General features: G+C 47.7%; 1 protein-coding gene across 1 annotated transcript in view; it reads right to left on the reverse strand.

Moving 5' to 3' along the window:
• Positions 1-18,167: 18,167 nt before the first annotated feature.
• LOC105465952 (zinc finger CCHC-type containing 24) overlaps positions 18,168-22,586 on the reverse strand; it is a 63,945-nt gene continuing 59,526 nt past the window's right edge. The window contains exon 4 of the mRNA XM_011714616.2: positions 18,168-22,339. Coding sequence (XP_011712918.1) covers positions 22,226-22,339 — 114 coding nt within the window. The 3' untranslated portion in view covers positions 18,168-22,225. The remainder of the gene's footprint in view (positions 22,340-22,586) is intronic.

A 22,586-nucleotide genomic window follows, 5' to 3' on the forward strand; every position in this document is an offset into this window, starting at 1 on the left:
CATTCCATATTCATGGATTGGAAAACTTAATATAGTTGAGATGGCAATACTCCTCAAATTTATCTACAGATTCAATGCAACCCTTATCAGAGTCTCAGATGGCTTCCTTGTACAAATTGACAAGCTGATTCTAAAATTCATACAAAATTAGAGGGACCCAGACTGACTAAAACAATCCCAAAAAAACAAGAATAAAATAGGAGTACTCACACTTCCTGATTTCAAAACTTATGAAAGCAATGATAATAAAGACAGTGTGGTATTGGCAGGATATATATATAGCTCAATAGAGTAGAATTGAGATTACAGAAATAAACTCATACATCTATGGTCAACTGATTTTCAACAAAGATGCCAAGAGCATTCAGTGAGAAAAGAATAATCTTGGTGCTGGGACACTGGGTAATCACATAGAAAAGTATAAATCTCAACCCTTACTTCACGTCATAAACAAAAATTAACTCAAAATGATCAAAGAAGCCTAAACCCCCAAAACAAAGCAAGACCCCATCTCTACAAAAAAAATGTAAGCAGTTGTAGTGGCACAGCTATGGTACCAGCTACTCAGGAGACTGAGGCAGGAGGATCACTTGAGCCCAGCAATTTGAGGCTGTACTGAGCCATGATGGCACCACTGCACTCAGCTTGGGCCACAGAGGGAGACCCTGTCTAAAATAACAAAAACAACAACAAAAATGGGTGAAAGACCTAAGCATAAGGGCATAACTAGATAACTTTTTATTTTATTTATTTTTTGAGAAGGAGTCTCGCTGTATTGCCCAGGCTGGAGTGCAGTGGTGCGATCTTGGCTCACTGCAAGCTGTGCCTCCCGGGTTCACGCCATTCTCCTGCCTCAGCCTCACAAGTAGCTGGGACTACAGGCGCCCGCCACCACGCCCTGCTAATTTTTTTTGTATTTTTAGTAGAGACTTGGTTTCACCGTGTTAGGCAGGATGGTCTCGAACTCCTGACCTCGTGATCTGCCCGCCTCGGCCTCCCAAAGTGCTGGGATTACAGGCATGAGCCACCGTACCCAGCCTAGATAACTTTTTAAAGAAAATGTAGCGATAAATTTTTGTGACATGTGCAAACATCAAATCTTATTCCTGATCTTAAGAGGAAAGCATCCAGTCTTTCAGATTTGCCAGATGATTCATAGATACGACACCAAAGCATGAGCAACAAAAGGGAACAAAAATAGAAAAAGATAGATTAAGACTTTATCAAAATTTTAAACTTTTGTGGTTTTCCCACACAATGGGAGAAAATATTTGTAAATCATATATCAGATAAGGGACTTGTATTTAGAATATATGAAGAGCTCTGACAACTCAATGATAAAAAGACAAATATCCCAATTTTAAAACATGCAAAAGATTTGAACAGACATTTCTCCAAAGAAGATATATGATTGGCCAATAAGCACATGAGAAGATGCTCAACCTCATTAGTCACCAGGGAAATGCAAAAAACCCACAAAGAGATATCACTTTATACCCACTAGGGTGGTTAGATTAAGAAGTCAGATAATAACAAATGTTTGCAAAGATGTGGAGAATTTGAAACTCTCAAACATTGCTGTGGGATACAAAATGGTCCAACTGCTTTGGAAAACTGCCTGGCAGTTTCTCAGATGATTAAAGATAGAGATAGAGTTATCCTATGACCCAGCAATACCATTCCTAGGTATGTACCCAAGAGAAATGAAAACATGTCCACACAAAAACCTGTACACAAATGTTTATAGCAGCATTATTCATAAGGGTCAAAAGGTAGAAACAACCCAAATGTCCATCAATGGGCAAGTGGATAAAGAAAATGTGGCATAGCCATACAATGAAATAGTATTTGGTTATAAAAAGAAAAGAAGTACTGATACCTGCTACAACCTGGATGAACCTTGAAAACATTATACTATGTGAAAGAAGTCAGTCACAAAAGACAAAATAGTTTATGATTCCATTCATATGACATGTCCAGAATAGATAAATCCATAGAGATGGCAAATAGATTAGTGGTTGTTTAGGGCTGAAGGGAGTAGATAGGGGCAGGGTATCAGTGCGTGATGGCTGAAGTTACAAGGGTTCTTTATGGGATGATAAAAATGTTCTAAAATTGACTTTTGTGATTGTTGCGTATATCTGTGAATATACTATCAACATTTTCATGGGTAAATTGTATAGTGTGTGAACTATATCTCAGTAAATCTGTTTAAAAATATGTATAGACGGTCCCTGACTTATGATGGTTCAACTTACAGTTTTTTCAGCTTTACAATACGCATTCAGTAGAAACTGTACTTTGAGTACCCATATGACTATTCTGTTTTTACTTTCGGTAGAGTATTCCACAAATCACATGAAATATGCAGCACTTTCTTATAAGATAGGCTTTGTGTTAGATGATTTTGCCCAACGGTGGGCTAATGTAAATGTTCTGAGCACATTTAAGGTAGGCCGGGCTAAACTCTGATGTTTGGTAAGTTAGGGGTATTAAGTGCATTCTCAACTTGTGATATTTTCAGTTTACAATAGGCTTATCAGGATGTAACCCCATCACAAGTTGAGGAGCATCTATATTAGCCAAGTCTCATGATTCTTTGGGTGTGTAAGCTGTTTCCTCTGGAGTACTGCTGTTCCTCTGGAAAATGCTGAGATTCGACACCTATTATGGGGCTGGGGAGTGATCATAGCAGGTCTTGAGCATCCCCTTTCAAACCTTACGAGGTTATCACAGTGTTTTTAAGCAAAGAAGCCTCTTTTCCTCAGACACAGGAGAGCAAGCTAATTCCATTGGTAAGGAAGAAACAGAGTGGCTTGAGGGTTCAAGCTGTTGGTTTCATTTTGATCCACTCAGGTGACTCCATTCCAAATTTCAGGATCTCATTTGAGATGAGGTCTCACTCTCTTGCTCAGGCTGGAGGGTAGTGGCACAATCAAGTCAAGTCACTGCAGCCTTGACTTCCTGGGCTCAAGTGATCCTCCTGCCTCAGCCTCTCGAGTACCTGGGACTACAGGCATGCACCACCATGCCTGGCTAAATAAATTTGTTTGTTTATCATTTATAATTTTTATTATTTATTTATTTTTTAGTAGAGAAGAGGTCTCATTATGTTGTCCAGTCTGGGATCTCATTCTTTTTGTATTTTTTTGTTTGTTTGTTTGTTTTTTTAGAGGGAGTTTCATTCTTTTTGCTCAGGCTGGAGTGCAATGGTGTGATCTCAGCTCACTGCAACCTCTGCCTCCCAGCCTCAAGTAATTCTCCTGCCTCAGCCTCCTGAGTAGTTGGGATTACAGGCACACATCAGCATGCCTGACTAATTTTGTATTTATAGTAGAGACAGGAGTTTCACCATGTTGGCCAGGCTGGTGTCGAACTCCTGACCTCAGGTGATCCTCCCACCTCGGCTTCCCAAAGTGCTGGGATTACAGGTGTGAACCACCACACCCAGCCTGGGATATCATTCTTTTTCATCAATGCCCTTTCACATGAAAAACTTTGTGAAAAACTTGATGAAACTGTGAATTGAAATGATGTTGTAATTCAGCAACTTACATGGTAAAATTTTTGTTTGATTTTAAGTGCTGTTAACCTAGTGCCTACTGTTAGAGTTATCATGGAAGCTTTCTGGTTCTCAGGCTGTAATATAACCAGAAGCTTTCTGGTTCTCTGGTTTATGCCAAGAATTAAAGAACACAAGTTCTAAATTTTCTTTTGGTAAGCAATCAAGCATCCTCAAAAGAATTTTCCCCACATCCCAGTCTTTATGGTTATGATTACTACTGCAATGGTCAAGTGCTGCTGTCACCTGGTCTCCCAAGGCACGTGCTTCTCTTGTCACTTAATTACAGGTGACAGCTTAATTAATTGTGATGTCATTGCATGCCATGGATTACTAACATACCATTTCCCACTGGTAGATATGTTGGAGTCCAAAAGCACAGCAAAATACATCTCCAAATCTCATCTTGGTGGGGTTATCTTCTGGGACCACTTCTGGTATCAATTCCATATAGTCAGAGTCCAAACAGGAGACAGAAACAACACAGCAGTTTTAACAGGGAAAATGTAAAAAAATTATTAATTATAACAGGAGTTTACCAACTAAAGGAAAAAGAGAATACTGAAGACTAAAGTATTTCTCCAGTGCCTTGTACTGATAAAGCTTCATATAATTCCAGATGGCAAGGGAGAACAGTTACACTATTACAAACAGGACAATGTAGGGAGGACTTAGAACTAAGAGACAATGGACTGATAATGGTGCACTGAGCATTGCTTTCTTATCAAATCTGACAATCTCTGCCATTCAATTAAATGTTTATCATTTATATTTAATGTAATTCTCAATATGGTTAAATTTAAACCATCCATCTTGCTATTTATTTTGTTTGTCCCATCTGTCTTTTGTTCTCTTCTTGCCTTCTTTTGGATTGAGATTTTTCTCCCAAATGATTTCATTTTTATCACCATTATTGGCTATTTGTTTATATATATGTATAAAATGACAAGTGTTGATGAGGATGTGGAGAAACTGGAACCCTCATACATTGTTGGTGGAAATGTAAAATGCCACAGCTATATATACACACATATATGTATATATGTGTATGTATACATATATGTATGTATACATATACATGTATATATACATACATATCTGTGTATATAATGTATACATACATATCTGTGTATATATGTATGCATACATGCATGTATGTATATATACATGTGCATGCATACATGCATGTATGTATATATACATGTGCATGCATACATGCATGTATGTATATATACATGTGTATGCATACATGCATGTATGTATATATACATGTGTATGCATACATGCATGTATGTATATATACATGTGTATGCATACATGCATATATGTATATATACATGTGCTTATGTATATATACATGTGCATGCATACATGCATATATGTATATGTACATGTGCATGCATGCATATATGTATATGTACATGTGCATGCATGCATGCATATATGTGTATGTACATGTGCATGCATGCATGCATGCATATATGTGTATGTACATGTACATGCATGCATACATGCATATATGTGTACATGTATATGCATGCATACATGCATATATGTATACATGCATACATGTATACATGCATATGTATATGTATGCATGCATGTACATGTACGCATGCATACATGTATATGCATGCATGTACATGTACGCATGCATACATGTATATGCATGCATGTACATGTACGCATGCATACATGTATATGTAAACATGCATGTACATGTACGCATGCATACATGTATATGTATCCATGCATACATGTATATGTATGCATACATGTATATGTATCCATGCATATGTATCCATGCATACATGTATATGTATACATACATGTATATGTATACATGCATACATGTATATGTATACATACATGTATATATGTATGCATGCATACATGTATATATGTATACACGCATGTATATGTATGCATGCATACATGTATATATGTATACACGCATGTATATGTATGCATGCATACATGTATATATGTATACACGCATGTATATGTATGCATGCATACATGTATATGTACACGCATGTATATGTATGCATGCATACATGTATATGTATACACGCATGTATATGTATGCATGCATACATGTATATATGTATACACGCATGTATATGTATGCATGCATACATGTATATATGTATATATACATGTATATGTATACATGCATACATGTATATATGTATATATACATGTATATGTATACATGCATACATGTATATATGTATATATACATGTATATGTATACATGCATACATGTATATATGTATATACAGGTATATACGTATATACATACATGTATATCCCACACATATATGTATATATACATGTATACATACATGTGTATATGCATACATACATACATGTGTGTATGCGTTTATACATGCATGTGTATATGCATGCATACATACATGTGTATATACATGTATATATCATATATATGTGTGTGTGTGTGTGTGTATATATTTTTAAGAGCTGGGGTCCCACTCTGTAACCCAGGCAGTGGCACAGTCATAGTTCTCTGCTACCTTGAACTTCTAGCCTGAAGAAATCCTCTTGCCTTATCCTCTCAAATTGTTGGAATTACAAATGTCAGCCACCATTCTCAGCCTAATTATTCAGTCTATATTTTTAGTGGTTTCCCTAGGATTTACTATATATTGCTTAACTTATCACAGACTAACTGCAAATAGTATTATACCACCTTACATATTGTGTATATATTGCTGAATCAAATGATTATGTTTAACTTTTTTAGGAATTGCCAAACTGTTTTCCAAAATGACTGTGACATTTTACATTTCCACCAACAATGTATGAGGGTTCCAGTTTCTCCACATCCTCATCAACACTTGATATTATCTATCTGTTTTCATTCTAGCCATCCTAGTGAGTGTGAAGTGCTACTTCATTTATTTCTGACTTGCATTTCTCTGATGACTAATGAGGTTGAGCATCTTCTCATGTACTTATCAGTCAGTTGTATGTCCTTGGAGCTGAGTCTGTTCAGATTCTTTGACTTTTTTTTTTTTTTTTTGAGATGGAGTCTCGCTCTGTAGCCCAGGCTGGAGTGCAGTGGCCGGAACTCAGCTCACTGCAAGCTCCGCCCCCCGGGTTTACGCCATTCTCCTGTCTCGGCCTCCTGAGTAGCTGGGACTACAGGCGCCCGCCACCTCACCCGGCTAGTTTTTTGTATTTTTTAGTAGAGACGAGGTTTCACCATGTTAGCCAGGATGGTCTCGATCTCCTGACCTAGTGATCCGCCCGTCTCGGCCTCCCAAAGTGCTGGGATTACAGGCTTGAGCCACCGCGCCTGGCCTCTTTGACTTTTTAAATTGGGCTATTTGCGTTTGTACTTTTGAGTTGTCAGAGCTCTTTATATGTTCTAAATACAAGTTCCTTATCAGATACATGATTTTCATATACATTCTCTCATTATGTAGGGTGTTTCTTCACTGTCTTGATGGTGTCCCTTGAAGCACAAAAATTTTAAATTGGGATGAAGTCCAATTTATTTTTGTTTTCAAAAGCACTTCAGGCTTCCACATGCTATTTCAAAAATAAAATAAAATAAAAGTTCCTTTGTGGAGAGATTTGGATATCTTTCTCTTATGGATTGTTTCTCTTTCTGATAAGCCAGTACTCTGGGGGCTGGGCAGGGTGGTAGCCTCTGATATTCTTGGCTTTCCTCTCCTAGCATAGAACCTGTGCTCTATGAGTGAGCTGGAGCAAGACTTGGGGTCCCAAAGTTTTTGGCCTTCTGCATCTGGGGTGGAGCCACTATTCTATGGGTTAGGGCTGGGTGTAGAAAGAAACCCCCCACTTCTCAGCTGCACTCATTCGGAATTTAGCTTCTTTAACTTGGAGTTGGCAGAGATGGGCAAAATGTTATTAGTCTGCCTCTCCCACTAATATGTGAAAATACTTGATTGGGAAGTGAGGGCAGAGGGGCCTTGTCTTTTTGGCCACCCTCACCTTACAGAAGATTCCATTAAGCTGAGCTGAAGGTGAAGGAGAAGGGAATAGTTATGTGTCAAATGCCATAGACCAGCTGTTCTTACTGAGTTAGTTTTAGTGACTTCCCCACATACTCTCTTTATGGTCATGATTACTGTCATGGTCAAGTGCTGTTTTTGCTCTTGGCCGGGAGATGAGCTCAAAGGTGAGCCAGGTGGAGGAGATGCCCCAAGGCAGAGTGGGAGCCTTTCTTCATTTGCTCTATATCCTTAGGATGACTTCCAGAGACTTTAAAGGTTGATTTTTAAAAAGCAGTTTTCACCAACATTGCTTGTTTCACAGGGAAGTGGGCTCATGGAACTCTTCACACTGCCTCCAAGAAGTAGAACTCTTCACCTTTTTACTTTTAAGTTATTTGTATCTTTATGTTTCAAGATGAATCTATTAAAAGGAATAACCTTAGACAAGTTAAATTTAACAGTTTAATTGAGCAAAGAGTGATTCATGGATCAGACAGCTTTTGGAACCAGAACAGGCTCTAAGAACTCCAGCCCTGAAGTGTGGTGGGATACCCACATTCCCCTCCCAAGAGAAAGCAGCCAGGCCAGGTGTCCTCAGAGAGCACCAGAGGAGGAAGGCGGGTCTGGCCTCAGCCTTCTCAGCTTCAGTCTTCCCCGACCAGGCCCTCCCACGTCTAAGCAGGAGAATCTCAGACTTTTCCTCCCCACAATTGTGCAAGTGCTTACTGGACCTCATGCCCCAGAGAGCTGTGTGGTCCCTCATGCCCCTTTCTAGCACTGCCTAATAAATTTTATTGATGACCCCAGGGCAGCCTGTAGGCTCTATCAACTCAACATGGAATAATCGACTTGGGAGCTTGTCAGAGCGATGGATTCGAGATGGAGCCCAATGCCTGAGTTTGATACATTGGGACTGAGGCCTGGAAGATCACAAGGATGTGATCAAAGATAACAGGAATAAGAAGACAAATAGAAAAAATAGAAAGACAAATACCACATCTCACTCATTTGCGGACTTTAAAAAGCTGATGTCATAGAAGTAGAGAGTATAATAATGGTTACTATGTGCTGGAGAAGGAAGGCAGGATGGGGGAGATTGGCCAACAGGTACCAAATTGCAGTTAGATAGGAGGAATTAGTCTGGTCTTGCACAGTAGCATTACTGTAGCTAAGAACATTGTATTGTATATTTCAAAATAACCAGAAGAGAGGGTTTTCAATGTTCTCACTACAAAGAAATGATAAATGTTTGAGGTAATGAATAAGCTTGTCACCCTGATTTGATCATTACACAATGTACGCATGTATCAAAACACCATACTGTGTCCCATAAATATGTATCATCATTATGTGTCATTTAAAAATAAAAAAAATTTAAAACCCAGTGGCCTGAGATCTGAGTCAAACCGTGGTTCTCCTGACTCCAGATCTTCCCACTGTACCAAACAGAAAGGTGGTTAAGAAAAAAGATTGGCCAAGCGCAGTGGCTCATGCCTGTAATCCCAGCACTTCGGGAGGCCCAGGCAAGAGGATCACTTAATTCTAGGAGTTCAGGACTAGTCTGGGCAACACAGTGAAACCCTGCCTGTACAAACAACAACAATGACAACAAAAACAGAAATTAGCCCACAATAGTAGTGTGTGCCTGTAGTCCCAGCTATTCTGGAGGCTGAGGAGGGAGGATTGCTGGAGCTCAGGAGGTTGAGGCTGCTGTGAGCTGTGATAAAGGTTGTGCCACGTGTGCACCCCAGCCTAGGCAACAGAGTAAGACTCTGTCTCATAAAGAAGAAAAGAAAAGAAAAAAGATTGACTTGTAAAAGCAAGAATGCTTCAAACCCTTCAATAGGGAATTGATAAGTATGTTAATCATTAACCAACAAAGAAATACAGCTATTAGACAAATGAGAAAGGTCTCTATGTTAACAGGGAAAGATGATGATGATGAGTCAAAGCAAGATATGGATGTCTATCAGGTATAATCCATTAACATACGTGTGTACACACACACACACACACACGTGCGCACACGCACACACACACAGATTTCTATAAGCAAAAGACTATGGAAGGATATGGCCAAACTCTGGACAGTGCTGCTCTGGGGGAGGTTGGGCTACTGGGAACGCTCACACCCTGCTTACTGTCTTTGTTTCCATTTCACATTGTGAAGGCATTGTTTTTATAACCAAGGGCGAAAAACACGATCTTACCACTTGACAGGTGCATGAGGCCCAGGTATCCCTGTATTGGGAGGTCAGGGTTTGGGAGAAAAAAAAAATCTCTTTTTGTTCCCTGCACTGGGTCCTTGCCAGCAGAAAGTTGCAGTTTTCAGTTTTGGCCACCAGGGGGCAGCAGGGAACCAGCTGATTGCTGCAAGATCCTGGAACGCTGGAGAATTCTGAGCTGGCACATTTGTTGGGGTGGGGCAGGGAGACCCAGTTTGAAGCAGCCTCCACCATTGTGCGGGACTGTGGTCAGGTTCCCAGGGAGAGGATGACAAATTACATGCTGGGCAAGGGTCCTTTGCCTCAGCACAATGGGGAAACTGAGGCAGAAGCCCAGCTGGAACTGGACTAACAGGGTGTGGCTGCCTGGGGAGGGGAGGTGAATGTCCCACAGGCCAGAGAGAGCCAACACACCCAAGTCCCTTCCTGGGGCTTCTCTTTGCCATCCTGTCAGGGTGAAGGTTCCAGAAAGCATGGCTCAAAGGCTGACAAGTGGAGGCAGAGACAGAGGGGATCATGGGGCCCGTTTAGAGGCAGCACAGGCCGAAGTGGCCATTCCACTCCATGACCAGAGCAGTAGCTAACAATTCCTGAGCATACCCCATGTGCCAAGGGCTTAGCCACTGTATCTCAACTAATCTCAATGGTGACCTTGGGTAGGTAGAAGGGTATTAGTGTCTCCATTTTACAAGGGAGGAAACTGAGGCTCAGAGAGGCGAGGTGACTTGCTTAAGATGGTGGCTGATAAGTAGTGATGTTGTCACTCAGGGTCCAGCCCTTCTGCCCCCAGAATTCCTGCCCAGGATAAGAGTGCGGAGGGAGATGGAGTTCCAGGCAAGTGCCATGGTCCTGGACTTACAAGGCAGGATTTGGACCCCGGGTTGCCCCACAATTTGCAGGAGCCGCGTGTGGAGGGTTGTGGGCCCCCCACTAGGGACCAGGGAGAGGGTGGGGGTTGTTGAGAAGATGGTGGAGGGGAATCTCAGCTCCCAGCTTTGAGTGCTTCTGGGATGGGGCATGGAGAGGGTAACTGGCCTCAGTACAGGGCTCCAGGAGGCTGTGGGGCCAGGCATGAAAGAGAAGGAGGAGCAAGTGTCCAGGGAGAGAGTGCACAGGGGCCTGGCCTGGCTCAATCATGCTGGACACAGTGGGAACAGGAGCAGAGCTGCCCCTACCCCCAGGAGCTCCTGAGAACTTAGCAAGGAAGGAGGTGGAGGGAGGCCTGGAGGCTCCCTTGGGTTCTGGCTTCCACGTAGGCCTCTAACAACCATGGGGCCGGCCTTACATGGTTCATGACTCTGAGCTACTTCGGGGAGGTTGCAGGCCAGGTTGGGCAGTGGGGAGAGGCCCAGGACAGAAAGAGGGAGCTAAGAGAAGGCAGGTGGCTGCCTGGCTGTCTGGGAGGGCAGTATAACAGCAGGAAGCAGCAGGAGGTAGGGGTTAGACCTGGGCCTGAAATGCCCCTGGAGTTAGGGGGTGGAGGGGGAGAGGTTCTAGGAGGGGGCAGTGGGGGGCTTTGCTACTTACTACCTCTATTATCTTGGACAAGTCAGTTGACCTCTCTGAACCTCGGCTTCCCCATCTGTAAAATGGGAATCCTTGTAGTACCCACCTCCCAGGGCTGTTGCAAGGATGAAAACTGATGTGTGTGAATCACTAGCACCATGGCTGCCACACCAGCTCCTGGCTGGATGTTGGCAGCGACTCTTATGCACTCATTTACTCCACATTTAACCTGACTGAGTGCCAGGCCACAGTGAGCACTGGAGGTCGGCAATGAAGCAAGCCCAAGTAGCCCCTCTAGAGGAGGTGGTCAGGACTGTGGAGCGCACGGCACAGGGTGAGGATGTGGAGGGACCCGGCTCCCACTCTGCCTTGGGGCATCTCCTCGGCCTGGCTCACCTTTGAGCTCATCTCCTGGTCAGGAGCAAAAACAGACACAAAGCAGAGAGAGCAGTACAGCAGATCCCAGGTCCCCCTCCAGACCCTATTCCAGATTGTTTGAGAGCAAAGCCCAGACACTGCCTCATTTCACCCGTAAATTCTCCAAAATGCAACAGACGGAACATTTTTTACATGATCCCAATGCCATTATGACACTGAACAAAATGTGAATTCTCTCAACTGCGTCAACTGTGAGAATGGACTTTTGTTCACTGTGTGCAAGGCCTGGGTGTGACATCACCTGCCTACCTGGGGTCCTCAGCCCATGGGAAGGCCTCAGAGCCTGTGGGGAAGGAGATAGGCAGATTCACATGACATTTGTTACCCTGCTGGGCAGGAGGATCCCCACCCTACTGCAGTGCCCTTCCAGCTGGAGAGGGGCCCCAGGCCCGCTGCCCCCATGGGACTCCTGATGGTCTGTGGCCATGTGTGTTTGTGGGCTGTGCATGTGTGAATATGTGCAGGCTTGAGTGTGAAAATGGGTGTGTATGTGAGGGTGTGAACAGAGTGTGAGATGTGTGTGAGTGCACCTGTGAGTTGCATGAGTGCATGTGTGAGATGTGAGAATGTGCGTGTGAGATGTGTGAGTGCACATGTGAGATACGTGAATGCACTTGAGATGTGTGTGTGTGCATGCATGTGAGATGAGTGCACGTGTGAGATGTGTGAGTGCACGTGCGAGATGTGAGAGTGTGTAAAATGTGTGAGTGCACGTGTGAGACTGTGCATGTGAGATGTATCAGTGCACATGTGAGATGTGTGAGTGCACGTGTGACATGTGTGAGTGCTGGTGTGACGTGTGAGTGTATGTGTGAGATGTGTGTGTGCATGTGTGAGATGTGTGAGTGCACGTGTGAGGTGCATGTGTGTGAGATGTGTGTGCATGTGTGAGATGTGAGAGTGTGCATGTGAGATGCATGTGAGTGCACGTGTGAGATGTGTGTGTGCACGTGTGAGATGTATGAGTGCACATGTGAGATGTGTGTGTGTGAGATGTGTGTGTGCACGTGTGAAATGTGTGTGCGCGTGTGATATGTGTGAGTGCACATGTGATATGTGTGAGGGTGCATGTTTGAGATGTGTGAGTGTGCGTGTAAGATGTGTGGCTGTGCATGTGAGATGTGTGAGTGCACGTGTGAGATGGGTGTGGGTGTGCGTGTGAGATGTGTGAGTGCATGTGTGAGATGTGTGAGGGTGTGTGTGTGAGATGTGTGGGTGCATCTGTGAGATGTGTGAGGGTGTATGTTTGAGATGTGTGAGTGCACGTGTAAGATGTGTGGGTGTGTGAGATGTGTGAGTGCATGTGTGAGATGTTTGTTGGTGCACGTGTGAGATGTGTGTGGGTGTGCATGTGAGATGTGTGAGTGCATGTGTGAGATGTGTGTGGGTGTCCGTGTGAGATGTGAGTGCACGTATGAGATGTGTGTGGGTGTGCATGTGAGATGTGTGAGTGCATGTGTGAGATGTGTGTGGGTGTCTGTGTGAGATGTGAGTGCACATGTAAGATGTGTGTGGGTGTGCATGTGAGATGTGTGAGTGCATGTGTGAGATGTGTGTTGGTGCACTTGTGAGATGTATGTGGGTGCGCATGTGAGATGTGTGAGTGCGTGTGTGAGATGTGTGTGGGTGTGCGAGATGTGAGTGCACGTGTGAGATGTGTGGGTGTGCATGTGAGATGTGTGGGTGTGTGAAATTATGGGTGTGTGTGAGATGTGAGTGAGCGTGTGAGATGTGAGTGCACGTGTGAGATGTGTGGGTGTGCATGTGAGATGTGTGAGAGTGCGTGTGTGGTGTGGGTGCATGTGTGATGTGTGTGAGATGTGTGTGAATGCACGTGTGGATTTGTGAGTGTGCACATGAAGTGTGTGGGTGCGTGTGAGATATGTGTGTGTGTGAGAAATGTGTGTGGGTGCCCGTGTGTGTGAGTGTGTGAGATGTGTGAGGGTGCACGTGTGAGATGTGTGTGGGTATGCGTTTGAGATGTGGTGTGAGTGCACCTGTGATATGTGTGAGTGCACATGTGAGATGTGTGGGTGCGTGTGTGAGATGTGTGGGTGCATGTGTGAGATGAGTGTGGGTGCGTGTGAGATGTGTGTGTGTGAGATGTGAGTGCATGTGTGAGATGTGTGTGAGTGTGCATGTGAGGTGTGTGGGTGCACGTGTGAGATGTGTGAGTACATGTGTGAGATGTGTGAGTACACGTGTGAGATGTGTGAGGGTGCATGTGTGGTGTGGGTGCATGTGATGTGTGTGTGAGATGTGTGTGAATGCACGTGTGGATTTGTGTGTGCATGAAGTGTGTGGGTGCGTGAGATGTGTGTGTGTGAAATGTGTGTGGGTGCCCGTGTGTGAGATGTGTGTGAATGCACGTGTGGATTTGTGAGTGTGCATATGAAGTGTGTGGGTGCATATGAGATGTGTGTGAGTGTGCGTGTGAAATGTGTGTGGGTGCCCGTGTGAGTGTGTGAGATGTGTGAGGGTGCACGTGTGAGATGTGTGTGGGTATGCATTTGAGATGTGGTGTGAGTGCACCTGTGAGATGTGTGAGTGCGCATGTGAGATGTGTGGGTGCACATGTGAGATATGTGGGTGCATGTGTGAGATGTGTGGGTGCATGTGTGAGATGTGTGTGGGTGCGTGTGAGATGTGTGTGTGTGAGATGTGAGTGCACGTGTGAGGTGTGTGGGTGTGCATGTGAGGTGTGTGGGTGCACGTGTGAGATGTGTGAGAGTGCATGTGTGGTGTGGGTGCATGTGTGATGTGTGTGTGAGATGTGTGTGAATGCACATGTGGATGTGTGTGTGCATGAACTGTGTGGGCACGTGAGATGTGTGTGTGTGAAATGTGTGTGGGTGCCCGTGTGAGTGTGTATGTGTGTGTGAGATGTGTGAGGATGCACGTGTGAGATGTGTGTGAGTGCATGTGAAATGTGTGTGGGTGCCCATGTGTGAGTGTGCGTGTGTGTGAGATGTGTGAGTGCATGTGAAATGTGTGTGGGTGCCCATGTGTGAGTGTGCATGTGTGTGAGATGTGTGAGGGTGCACGTGTGAGATGTGTGTGAGTGCATGTGCGTGTGGGCAGGGGGAACAAGTGTCCCCAACATCTCAGTTGGGATCCAGCTCAGGACAAACGGCAGTGGAGTTGTCGAGAGAGGCCTGCTTTGCACCCAAGTGCAGCCGGTTCTTGGCTCCCACCAGTGCTCTGGGGGACTAGCAAGGACACCTGACTCTGGAGAGATGGCAAGCCCACTTCGGCCCTCATTCCCTTCATCTGGGGTATTCCCTGCCCCTTCTCCCCAATTCCAAACACGTGGGCAGGAGCCTGGCACAGGCCGCACAGGAGGCAGCCACTGGAAGGGTGGCATTCGGATGCCTAGCCCTGGGTTTACCAGGCTGTGGGGAGGAGCACCAGAGTGTCTGAGGAGGGCAGGTGGGGGCTTGAATCCCCAGCGCATTGTGGATCCCAGGCCTAGCTCAGAGCTCCCGGCCGGGCCCCAGGACACACTGACAGACAGCTGTTTGCTGAAGGACTAGACAGGCTGGTGGGAATCCACTCGGTGGCCCTGGTCAGGATCAGAAACAGTGAAGGTTGTCAGAACAGTGGAGATGGTGGAGGTTGAAGGGTGCAGCAGAGGTCCCTGCTTGTCAATCTGGGGCAGCAGGGCTTCCCCAGGCCTCAGTTTCTCCACCTGGCATACTGACATGTTGTTCCCTGTCCTGGTTCCTGCCAGGACTGTTAGGAGGATGCATGAGGCCAGAAAACCGGGAGGAATTCCAGCCTATGGCCGGAGTCCAGTGCAGAAGCCGGCTGGTGGCCTGGGCCTGGGAGCTTCAGCACCACAGTGGGGGTTGGTGGGAGAGAAGTGGCCACCCTAGAGCTGTGCGCAGGAGCTGCCCAGGTGTCCCCTACACTCAGTGTGTCCTGATTGCCCCTCACTTACAGATAAGGACCTGAGGCTCTGTGTCACACATGCCAAGAAGCAGAGCTTTGTCAGGGTCCTACCAGAGGGCCCTGGGCTCCTGACGGGCTCTGGTGCTCAGGTGGTTGAGCTCCCGCTGTCTCTCCCCAGGCCAGGTCTCCCCTCTCTGTGTCTGGAGCAGATGCCAAGGGGGCTCCTCACAACCTGGCAACCATCACCACTTGGCACCAACCTGCCCCACCTCCCTTCCTCCTGCCTGGTCTCTTGCCCTTTGAGACACCCAGCCTCGGACCCTCACTCCTGGTCTGACCTTTGCAACTCTGTCTCTGTCCCAGCTCTGCCCTGATACACTGCACTGGGAGGTGAGAACTCCAAGTTCAATCAAATCCTGGCTCTGCCACCTGCCTGCTGGGTGAGTGTGCCAGGTGAGACCTTTCCCTGTGGGGCCTCAGCTTTAGCTCAGGGCAGGGCCACCGTCTCTGGATCCCTTGCCAGCCCTTTCTTTGGTGGACTCTGCTCTCTCCTGGGTCCTCAGCAGCCAGCTGCCTCTGGACACGGGCACTGAGTCCAACCGGAAATCCTTCCTGTCCAGGGAGTTAGTGGTTTCCACGGCTCCAGGAGATGTTGAAATGCAGGCTGTGTTTGCCTTGGGTTTGTTTCCTTTCCACAGAAAACAAAACAAAACAAACACACAGGCGCATGCACACTGCCACACACTCAAAGACAAGGGCATGTCATCAAACAACAGCCCCGAAGCCCCAGCCTCAGCATGCATGGGTGCCCAGTCAATGCTTACTGGATGTGCAAAAGCACCTGGGGCCCTGGGTTCGAGGCCTGGCTCCCTGTGGAATCCCTGGTGTGATCACTGGTCGGATGCTTCTGCCTGAGCCACAGACAATGGGAACAGGAGACCCACACTCCCCGGGCCTCTCCCGGGTGCAAGCAGTGCTCTTTGTCTTGTGTTCAGTGGGTTGTCTCATCCACACAATACCCCCGGGAGAGCTGGGGCTCGGAGAGGGGCAAAGCCACCCAGTGTCACACAGCTGGGGTCGCAGGGCTGGCCTGGTGGCAGTGCTGAAGGAGACAGGAGGGCCCTGAGACAGACACCGGCTCTGTGTCCTCAGATCTGCCCAGGGAGAGCAACAGCCCCACCTGGGCTGCTGGAGGACTTGGGCTGGCAGAGGGCACAGTGTGGAGGAGGGAGTCCTTCCTTCTCCTCTCACCCTGGTGGAGGTGGGTGCCCTCTCCACTCCCTTGCTGGGCCTGGCTGGCAGCCACCTGTGTTCAGGCTGACTCTAGCCTGGCTGCCATTCGACACACTGAGGGCAGGCACCCTGCGGGGAATTCTCTAGATGCCAATCAGCAGGAAGGGGCTTTGTTCTGGGATTTGCTCTGTACCCCAAATAAGACAGGAGGTCTGGCCTTGGTGGTCTCTGTTCCTGCCTGTCCCTCCCCCCTCACATCCATGGTCCCTGACCCCGAGGACTGGCATTTTGTTTTCTTTGCTCCATCTCAGAGTCTGCAGTCAGGGGGCATGGACTGGCCTGTACAGATGTGCTTTGACTTCTACACTATTCAAAAATCCCGTTAACTCGTTGCCAAAATTTAAAACATGGACAATTCCATGTAACAACTGGGATTTCCAGTCTTTCTCCTGCTGCCCCTTCCTCCCTCCCCGGGCAACATCATTCACAGATAGCAACAGTTGGCTGGAGCTGAGGACCAGGCGCCCCTTGACAGGACTCTCTGCCCCCCGCCTCCTCCCCATCACTGTGGGCCCCACGGGAACACTAGGGACCATCTGAAGCCCAGTGCTGCTCAACTCTGGATGCACAATGGACTGAGCTGGGGGGCTTTACAAACTCAAGGACACCCTGAACCACTTCCTCGGCCTCCCTGGGGTGGGACCAATGATGTTCTTAAAGCCCCACAGGTGACTCAGGTGAGCAGCAAGGTTGAGAACAGCAAGAGCTGATGCTGGGCTTTGCAGGCGGGTGGCTGCTGACAGTCTTGCTTCGTTGTGATTCCCCATGGTCCTCAGCAGGAGCCCCACCTCATGACAGCCCAGGCCAGCCCAGGCTTTGGTCAGAAGAGGGGTCCCTGCGCCGTCTCCCCTGGACTCCTCTGTTTGCTCACTGTGTGATGCTCCGTGTCTGGGCCCAAATCCTGATCTTGGCCCAGTGTGCCAAGTGGGAGCGGCCCAGGGCTGCCGGCTCCGAGGCAGATTCACTCCTATATATGGTCACCCGGGAGTCCCCCCACTGAGTGAATGCGTGACCTCATCTGCCGACAATCTCACCCAGTCTGGGGCCAACTTGGGGAGGGCCGTCGCCCTGCAGAGTGTTCAGTTGGGGGCAGAGAGACTGGGAGGAGGCAAATCAATGGCATGGAGGCAGGACAATGACAAGATGACCCAGACCCAGGGGAGCTGAGGCCAGCCCCAAGTCTCTCTGACGCCTGCCCCGTCTCCTGCCTCTGAAAGAGTCCAGCCTCCCCACACGCTTGCGTGAACAAGGAAACCTGTGAGCCTCTTTTGCTTTTAAAAGTCCTTTTAATACAGCATGAAGAGGCTATATTTCTATAGGCGAGCCGTATACAGATTCTCCAGGAATAAGGCACACAACGGAATGCCATCCCAAGGGCTGCACTTCGGAGATGTCGGAGCCTTCTCCACGCACCCTCCGAGCTGGGCCCCCGGGTTCTGTTTTGTCTTTTTAGCTGGACTCACACGTATGGACAGACACAGACACAGATGGGGTCACCGCATGGGGGTGGAGGAGGTCCGTCGGCAAGGTTGGCAACAGAGAAGGGGATAAGCCCGCTGCCACAGCCCCCAGGGGACTGCTTGGCCATCTCGCTGAAGGCTGGAATACTCCCATTTCAGGGTTAGTCGTTGGACTGAGCTACAATGTAGTGAGGTTGGATTAAATATTCATTTAGAGTAGATTCAAGTCTATTAGATGCTGGAGGGCTGGTGTAAGGGCTCCGGTTGACATTTCCAAGTTCAAGGAGCATGGCCTGGAGGAGGCGTGGCTCAGATGGCAAAGCTCCGGAGCGGCAAGGCCAGGCTTTGCCCCACTTCTTCTTCCCTCCTGGGGCCCTGCTGATCGAGAGCCCTCCCACCAAGCCAAGACGCTGGTGGACCACAGAGGGGCTGGTTAGTCAAATAAGCTGCTTCTTCCCCTCGCCCACCCCCTGCCCCTCTACAAAATGAATAAAACCGTAATAACAAGATAAGAAGAAGGTGCCAGAGAATGGATTACAATGCTGTTTGTTATCCTCAGTGGAAGAGGCACAAAGGGGTCACCATTCCCTTTTTCACTGTGTATCAAATTATAGCTTCCCTTAAAAAAGGCAATACTTTTCAAAATACACATATGTATAAATACAGGACGAGAACATATTAATAAGCCTAAACACTTGAATAATATGCTGGCTACTTAATACTGATATTTTCATCCAGGGAAAACAACACAGAAAAACAATATGGCTTAAAGAATTGCAGAGATTTTTTTTCCTCATCAGAATTATGTACCAACTTCATATAATATTCTATGTAGACAATATTTCCTTCTGAATGTAGTTCAGTTGCATATTTTTACAGACCAAAGCAGAGTAAAAAACAAACAAAAACCAACCAAAAACCCAATAACGGGAAACAGAAAAGTTCTCACCATAAATATTTTCTTGCAGTTCAACCAGAAGGTTGGCAAAATACTTCCAGAAATCTTTGTTTGATATTCTCTTGCCCTCCTGAAAGTTCTGAAGTTTTGAAAATGCCTCTCTTTTTGTTTGTTTGTTTGTTTATTCTCAAAAATCAAACAATTATATTTTTCTTTTCTTTTTCTTTTTTTTTAAAAAAAGGCCTTCAAATATATACAGACAAAAAATCACTGTGAAGATTTTTTCGGGAAAAGCTACCAAATTCAGTGTTGTGAGAAAAACTGGTAACCATGCAGAAATTTTAACATCTATGAATATTTTTTTTTCCAAAATACACACATAGTATTTTTTTTAAAAAAGGAATTCTGTGTCAAGTATAACTCAAAATAAATACAAATTCACAAGTAGAACTATTGAATACTTCATACGGGGTAAACACCATTATCTCCCAACTAGATCGCTAGATCTACCAACTGCAAGCGATTGTCCCTTTTGAACTTACTAAAACCACACACTTTCCTGTCCCCTGGGCTCCTGGCCCTCTGAGCACTTAATTCTCACGGCACCCAGCCTACATGGCAGTGGCTTTGCTGACCACAGAGAGTTCCCCAGTTCAGCCAGAGCCCAGTCAAGGGGAGCATAGGGGGTGGGCCTCAAAGCGGGAACCTCAGCCCCCAAGGTGGCTGGCTCTGCACAGATGGCAGGGCACTGGCTACCTGCTGAACAGCTCACTGGCCAGGTCACTTTGGGGTGATATCCCAACTCCCCTTAGCCCGTGCAGGGAAGCCCTGGCCTCCAGTGGTCAGGGACCTGGGTTCTTTTTAGGGTGTGGGCTCCCCCTGGGGCCTGCAGCACAGCTGGCAGACCCCAGGCATCCTTGGGCCAAGGTCCCACATGGGGCCGGGTCCCTGGAAGGGTTGGCACAGGCACACTGCCCACCACTGTGAACATTCTCTTTAGTGATGCAGTAGGATGACTGTCAGTGGCAGCTTCTCCTTGAGGACAGAAGCCTGGGCCGGGGCCAACCCCAGCTCACCTCAACACCTTGGGCCGGGGAAGACGGCCCAAGACGGGGAACAACGCGCTTGGGGAGTCCTTAGTAGCAGTCCCCAGTGGTGACAAGAGTGTCCACAGCCTGCTGCCTGGAGCAAATGTACCTTTTTTAAGTGCTCAGAGGGTATGGCCCCTCAAATCCACCCTGCAGCTCCCTGGCTGCAAATACACTCACTCCATCTTTTCAACTCGCTCCCTGGACCCCTGGTTAACACTTCACTGTAACTCCTCAGTTGTACAAAGCATTTTCATTTGAATACAAAAGGCAACTGGACACCAGGTGGGCATCCTTGAGGCCGTGGTAAACACTGAATTTCAGGCCCATTTCGTGGTCTGATTTTTTTTTTTTTTTTTTTTCCCACAGAGGCATCATGTAGGGGCAAAATCAAGAAACCCAGTTCTGACAGCCGGGAGAAAGGAAGGGTCATGACTATGGAAACGGGGCTTCTCATCCGGGAGACAGAGGAGCGCACGATCCCGCTGCCAGTCAGGACAGTGGGCTCCCTGGCCAGGGACGTGCCACGAGGCCTCTCTGCTCCCTTGGGAGGTAGGAAATTATTGTCCCCATTTTAGAAAAGAGGGGTTCTGTGGCTTGTCTCAGGGTTCCCCACGTGAGGGGCTAGGAGACCGAGGTGAGAAGGAGGAGGCTCCTCCATGTTTGCAGGGGTTGGGGATGAAAAGCAAGGCTGGGGCCGTCGGGGCCAGCAGGGGAGGACTCAGCATCCCTCAGCCTGACTTCCTAAGACACCAAGTGAAGGGTCACGGTGCGGGGTACCTGGCACCTGGGAGGCTTCTCCCACCATTCTGGGTGAAACTCCCCAAATAAAGCTCCAGGACACAGCACCGGCCAGCATGAATCCCAGAACAACAGAGCTGAAATGGGCCCTCTGCTCTCTGGTGTTATGCTGTCATTTAACTAATGGAGAAACTGAGGCCCGGAGATGTGAACTCCTTGCCCAAGGTGACAGAATGCGTCAGCAGCAGGGCAAGGACTTGAGCCCAGGTCTCCAGAACGCCAGGCTTGCGTCCTTTTTGCTAGAACAGACACGCTGGGCTTCCACGCTGGGCCAAACTACCTTGATGTGGACCCCCAGCGTGGGTGGGAGGCACAGGGGAAGGAAGGGGAGTGGGACTGACAAAACCTAAGGCAGTCTGGTGGGGGTCGTGGGAGGGGCTGCTCACGTTCCCCAGGACAGATCCGTCCAGCGTTTCGTGCCTCCCCTGTGCCTAACCCCTCCTATCTGGGTCCATAGGGTAGGGAGGGGGGCACACCCAGGTGCAATGCCAGTGATGTCAGAGGGGGTCAGGATTTGGGGCTTAAAGTGGGCAAGGGACAGAGAGGTCCACTCCCCAGCAGCTGCTAGAACACATGTCCCCTTGCCAAGATTGCTGACTCAGGAAAGAAACAGGGATTTCCGAGAGTGGCTTTCCATACCGGGCAAACCGGAAGGTTGTGGGTGGGGGCAGGCGGCCTGGCTGGTCTGGGGGAAGTTTGGGATTCACAGTAAATTTAGTGCACCTGTGGCCAATACAAGGCTGCTCACCCCAAAGAGGCTCTCAGAGGAGAGTCTGTGGGGATACCCGGGGCTCCTGGACATGGGCTTTTGCTTGCTTTTGTCCCCTCCACAGAGACCTCAGGCCCGCCTAAAGAGCCCCAGACTCCCTGCTTTCCCTGGCCTGTGGGGGCAGCGATGTCAGTAACACTGTTTGTCAACACACACAAGACAAGGACGCTAAGAGCCCCCGGCCCAGCCCCGCAGGCCTGCGAGGACACCCCACGCACAGGGCGACACGCAGCCCCTTGGAGCAGCACAGGGAAGCAGCGTCTCCTTGGGCTGGTCGGGGGCGGCTCTGGGTGCGAGGGGGCAGCTGGTCACTGCACGCGACGGCAGTAGTAGCCCAGGACCTTGCACTTCTCGCAGAGGTGCTGCGGGTGCTCCTTGCTCTGGTCGGACACGTCCAGGCCATCGGGCTTCTCGAGGGGTCTCTGCAGAGAGAAGAAGGAAGGGGCCCAGGGGAGTGAGGGGAGAGAAAGACAGAAACACAGAAACAGACAGGGAGAGACACACGGAGACAGACAGGTGAGACAGGTACACAAGGAGGGGACCAGACAGACAGAGATGCACATCTCTACAGAGACAGAGACTGACAGACACAGAGAGGGAGAGACACACACCCGATGCGGGGTGGGGAGGGGGCACCTGTGGTCACAGGTCATTTCAACCACAGTGCTG

The sequence above is a fragment of the Macaca nemestrina genome, chromosome 9 (genome assembly GCF_043159975.1).
Source record: "Macaca nemestrina isolate mMacNem1 chromosome 9, mMacNem.hap1, whole genome shotgun sequence".
In the NCBI taxonomy this organism is placed as follows: domain Eukaryota; kingdom Metazoa; phylum Chordata; class Mammalia; order Primates; family Cercopithecidae; genus Macaca; species Macaca nemestrina.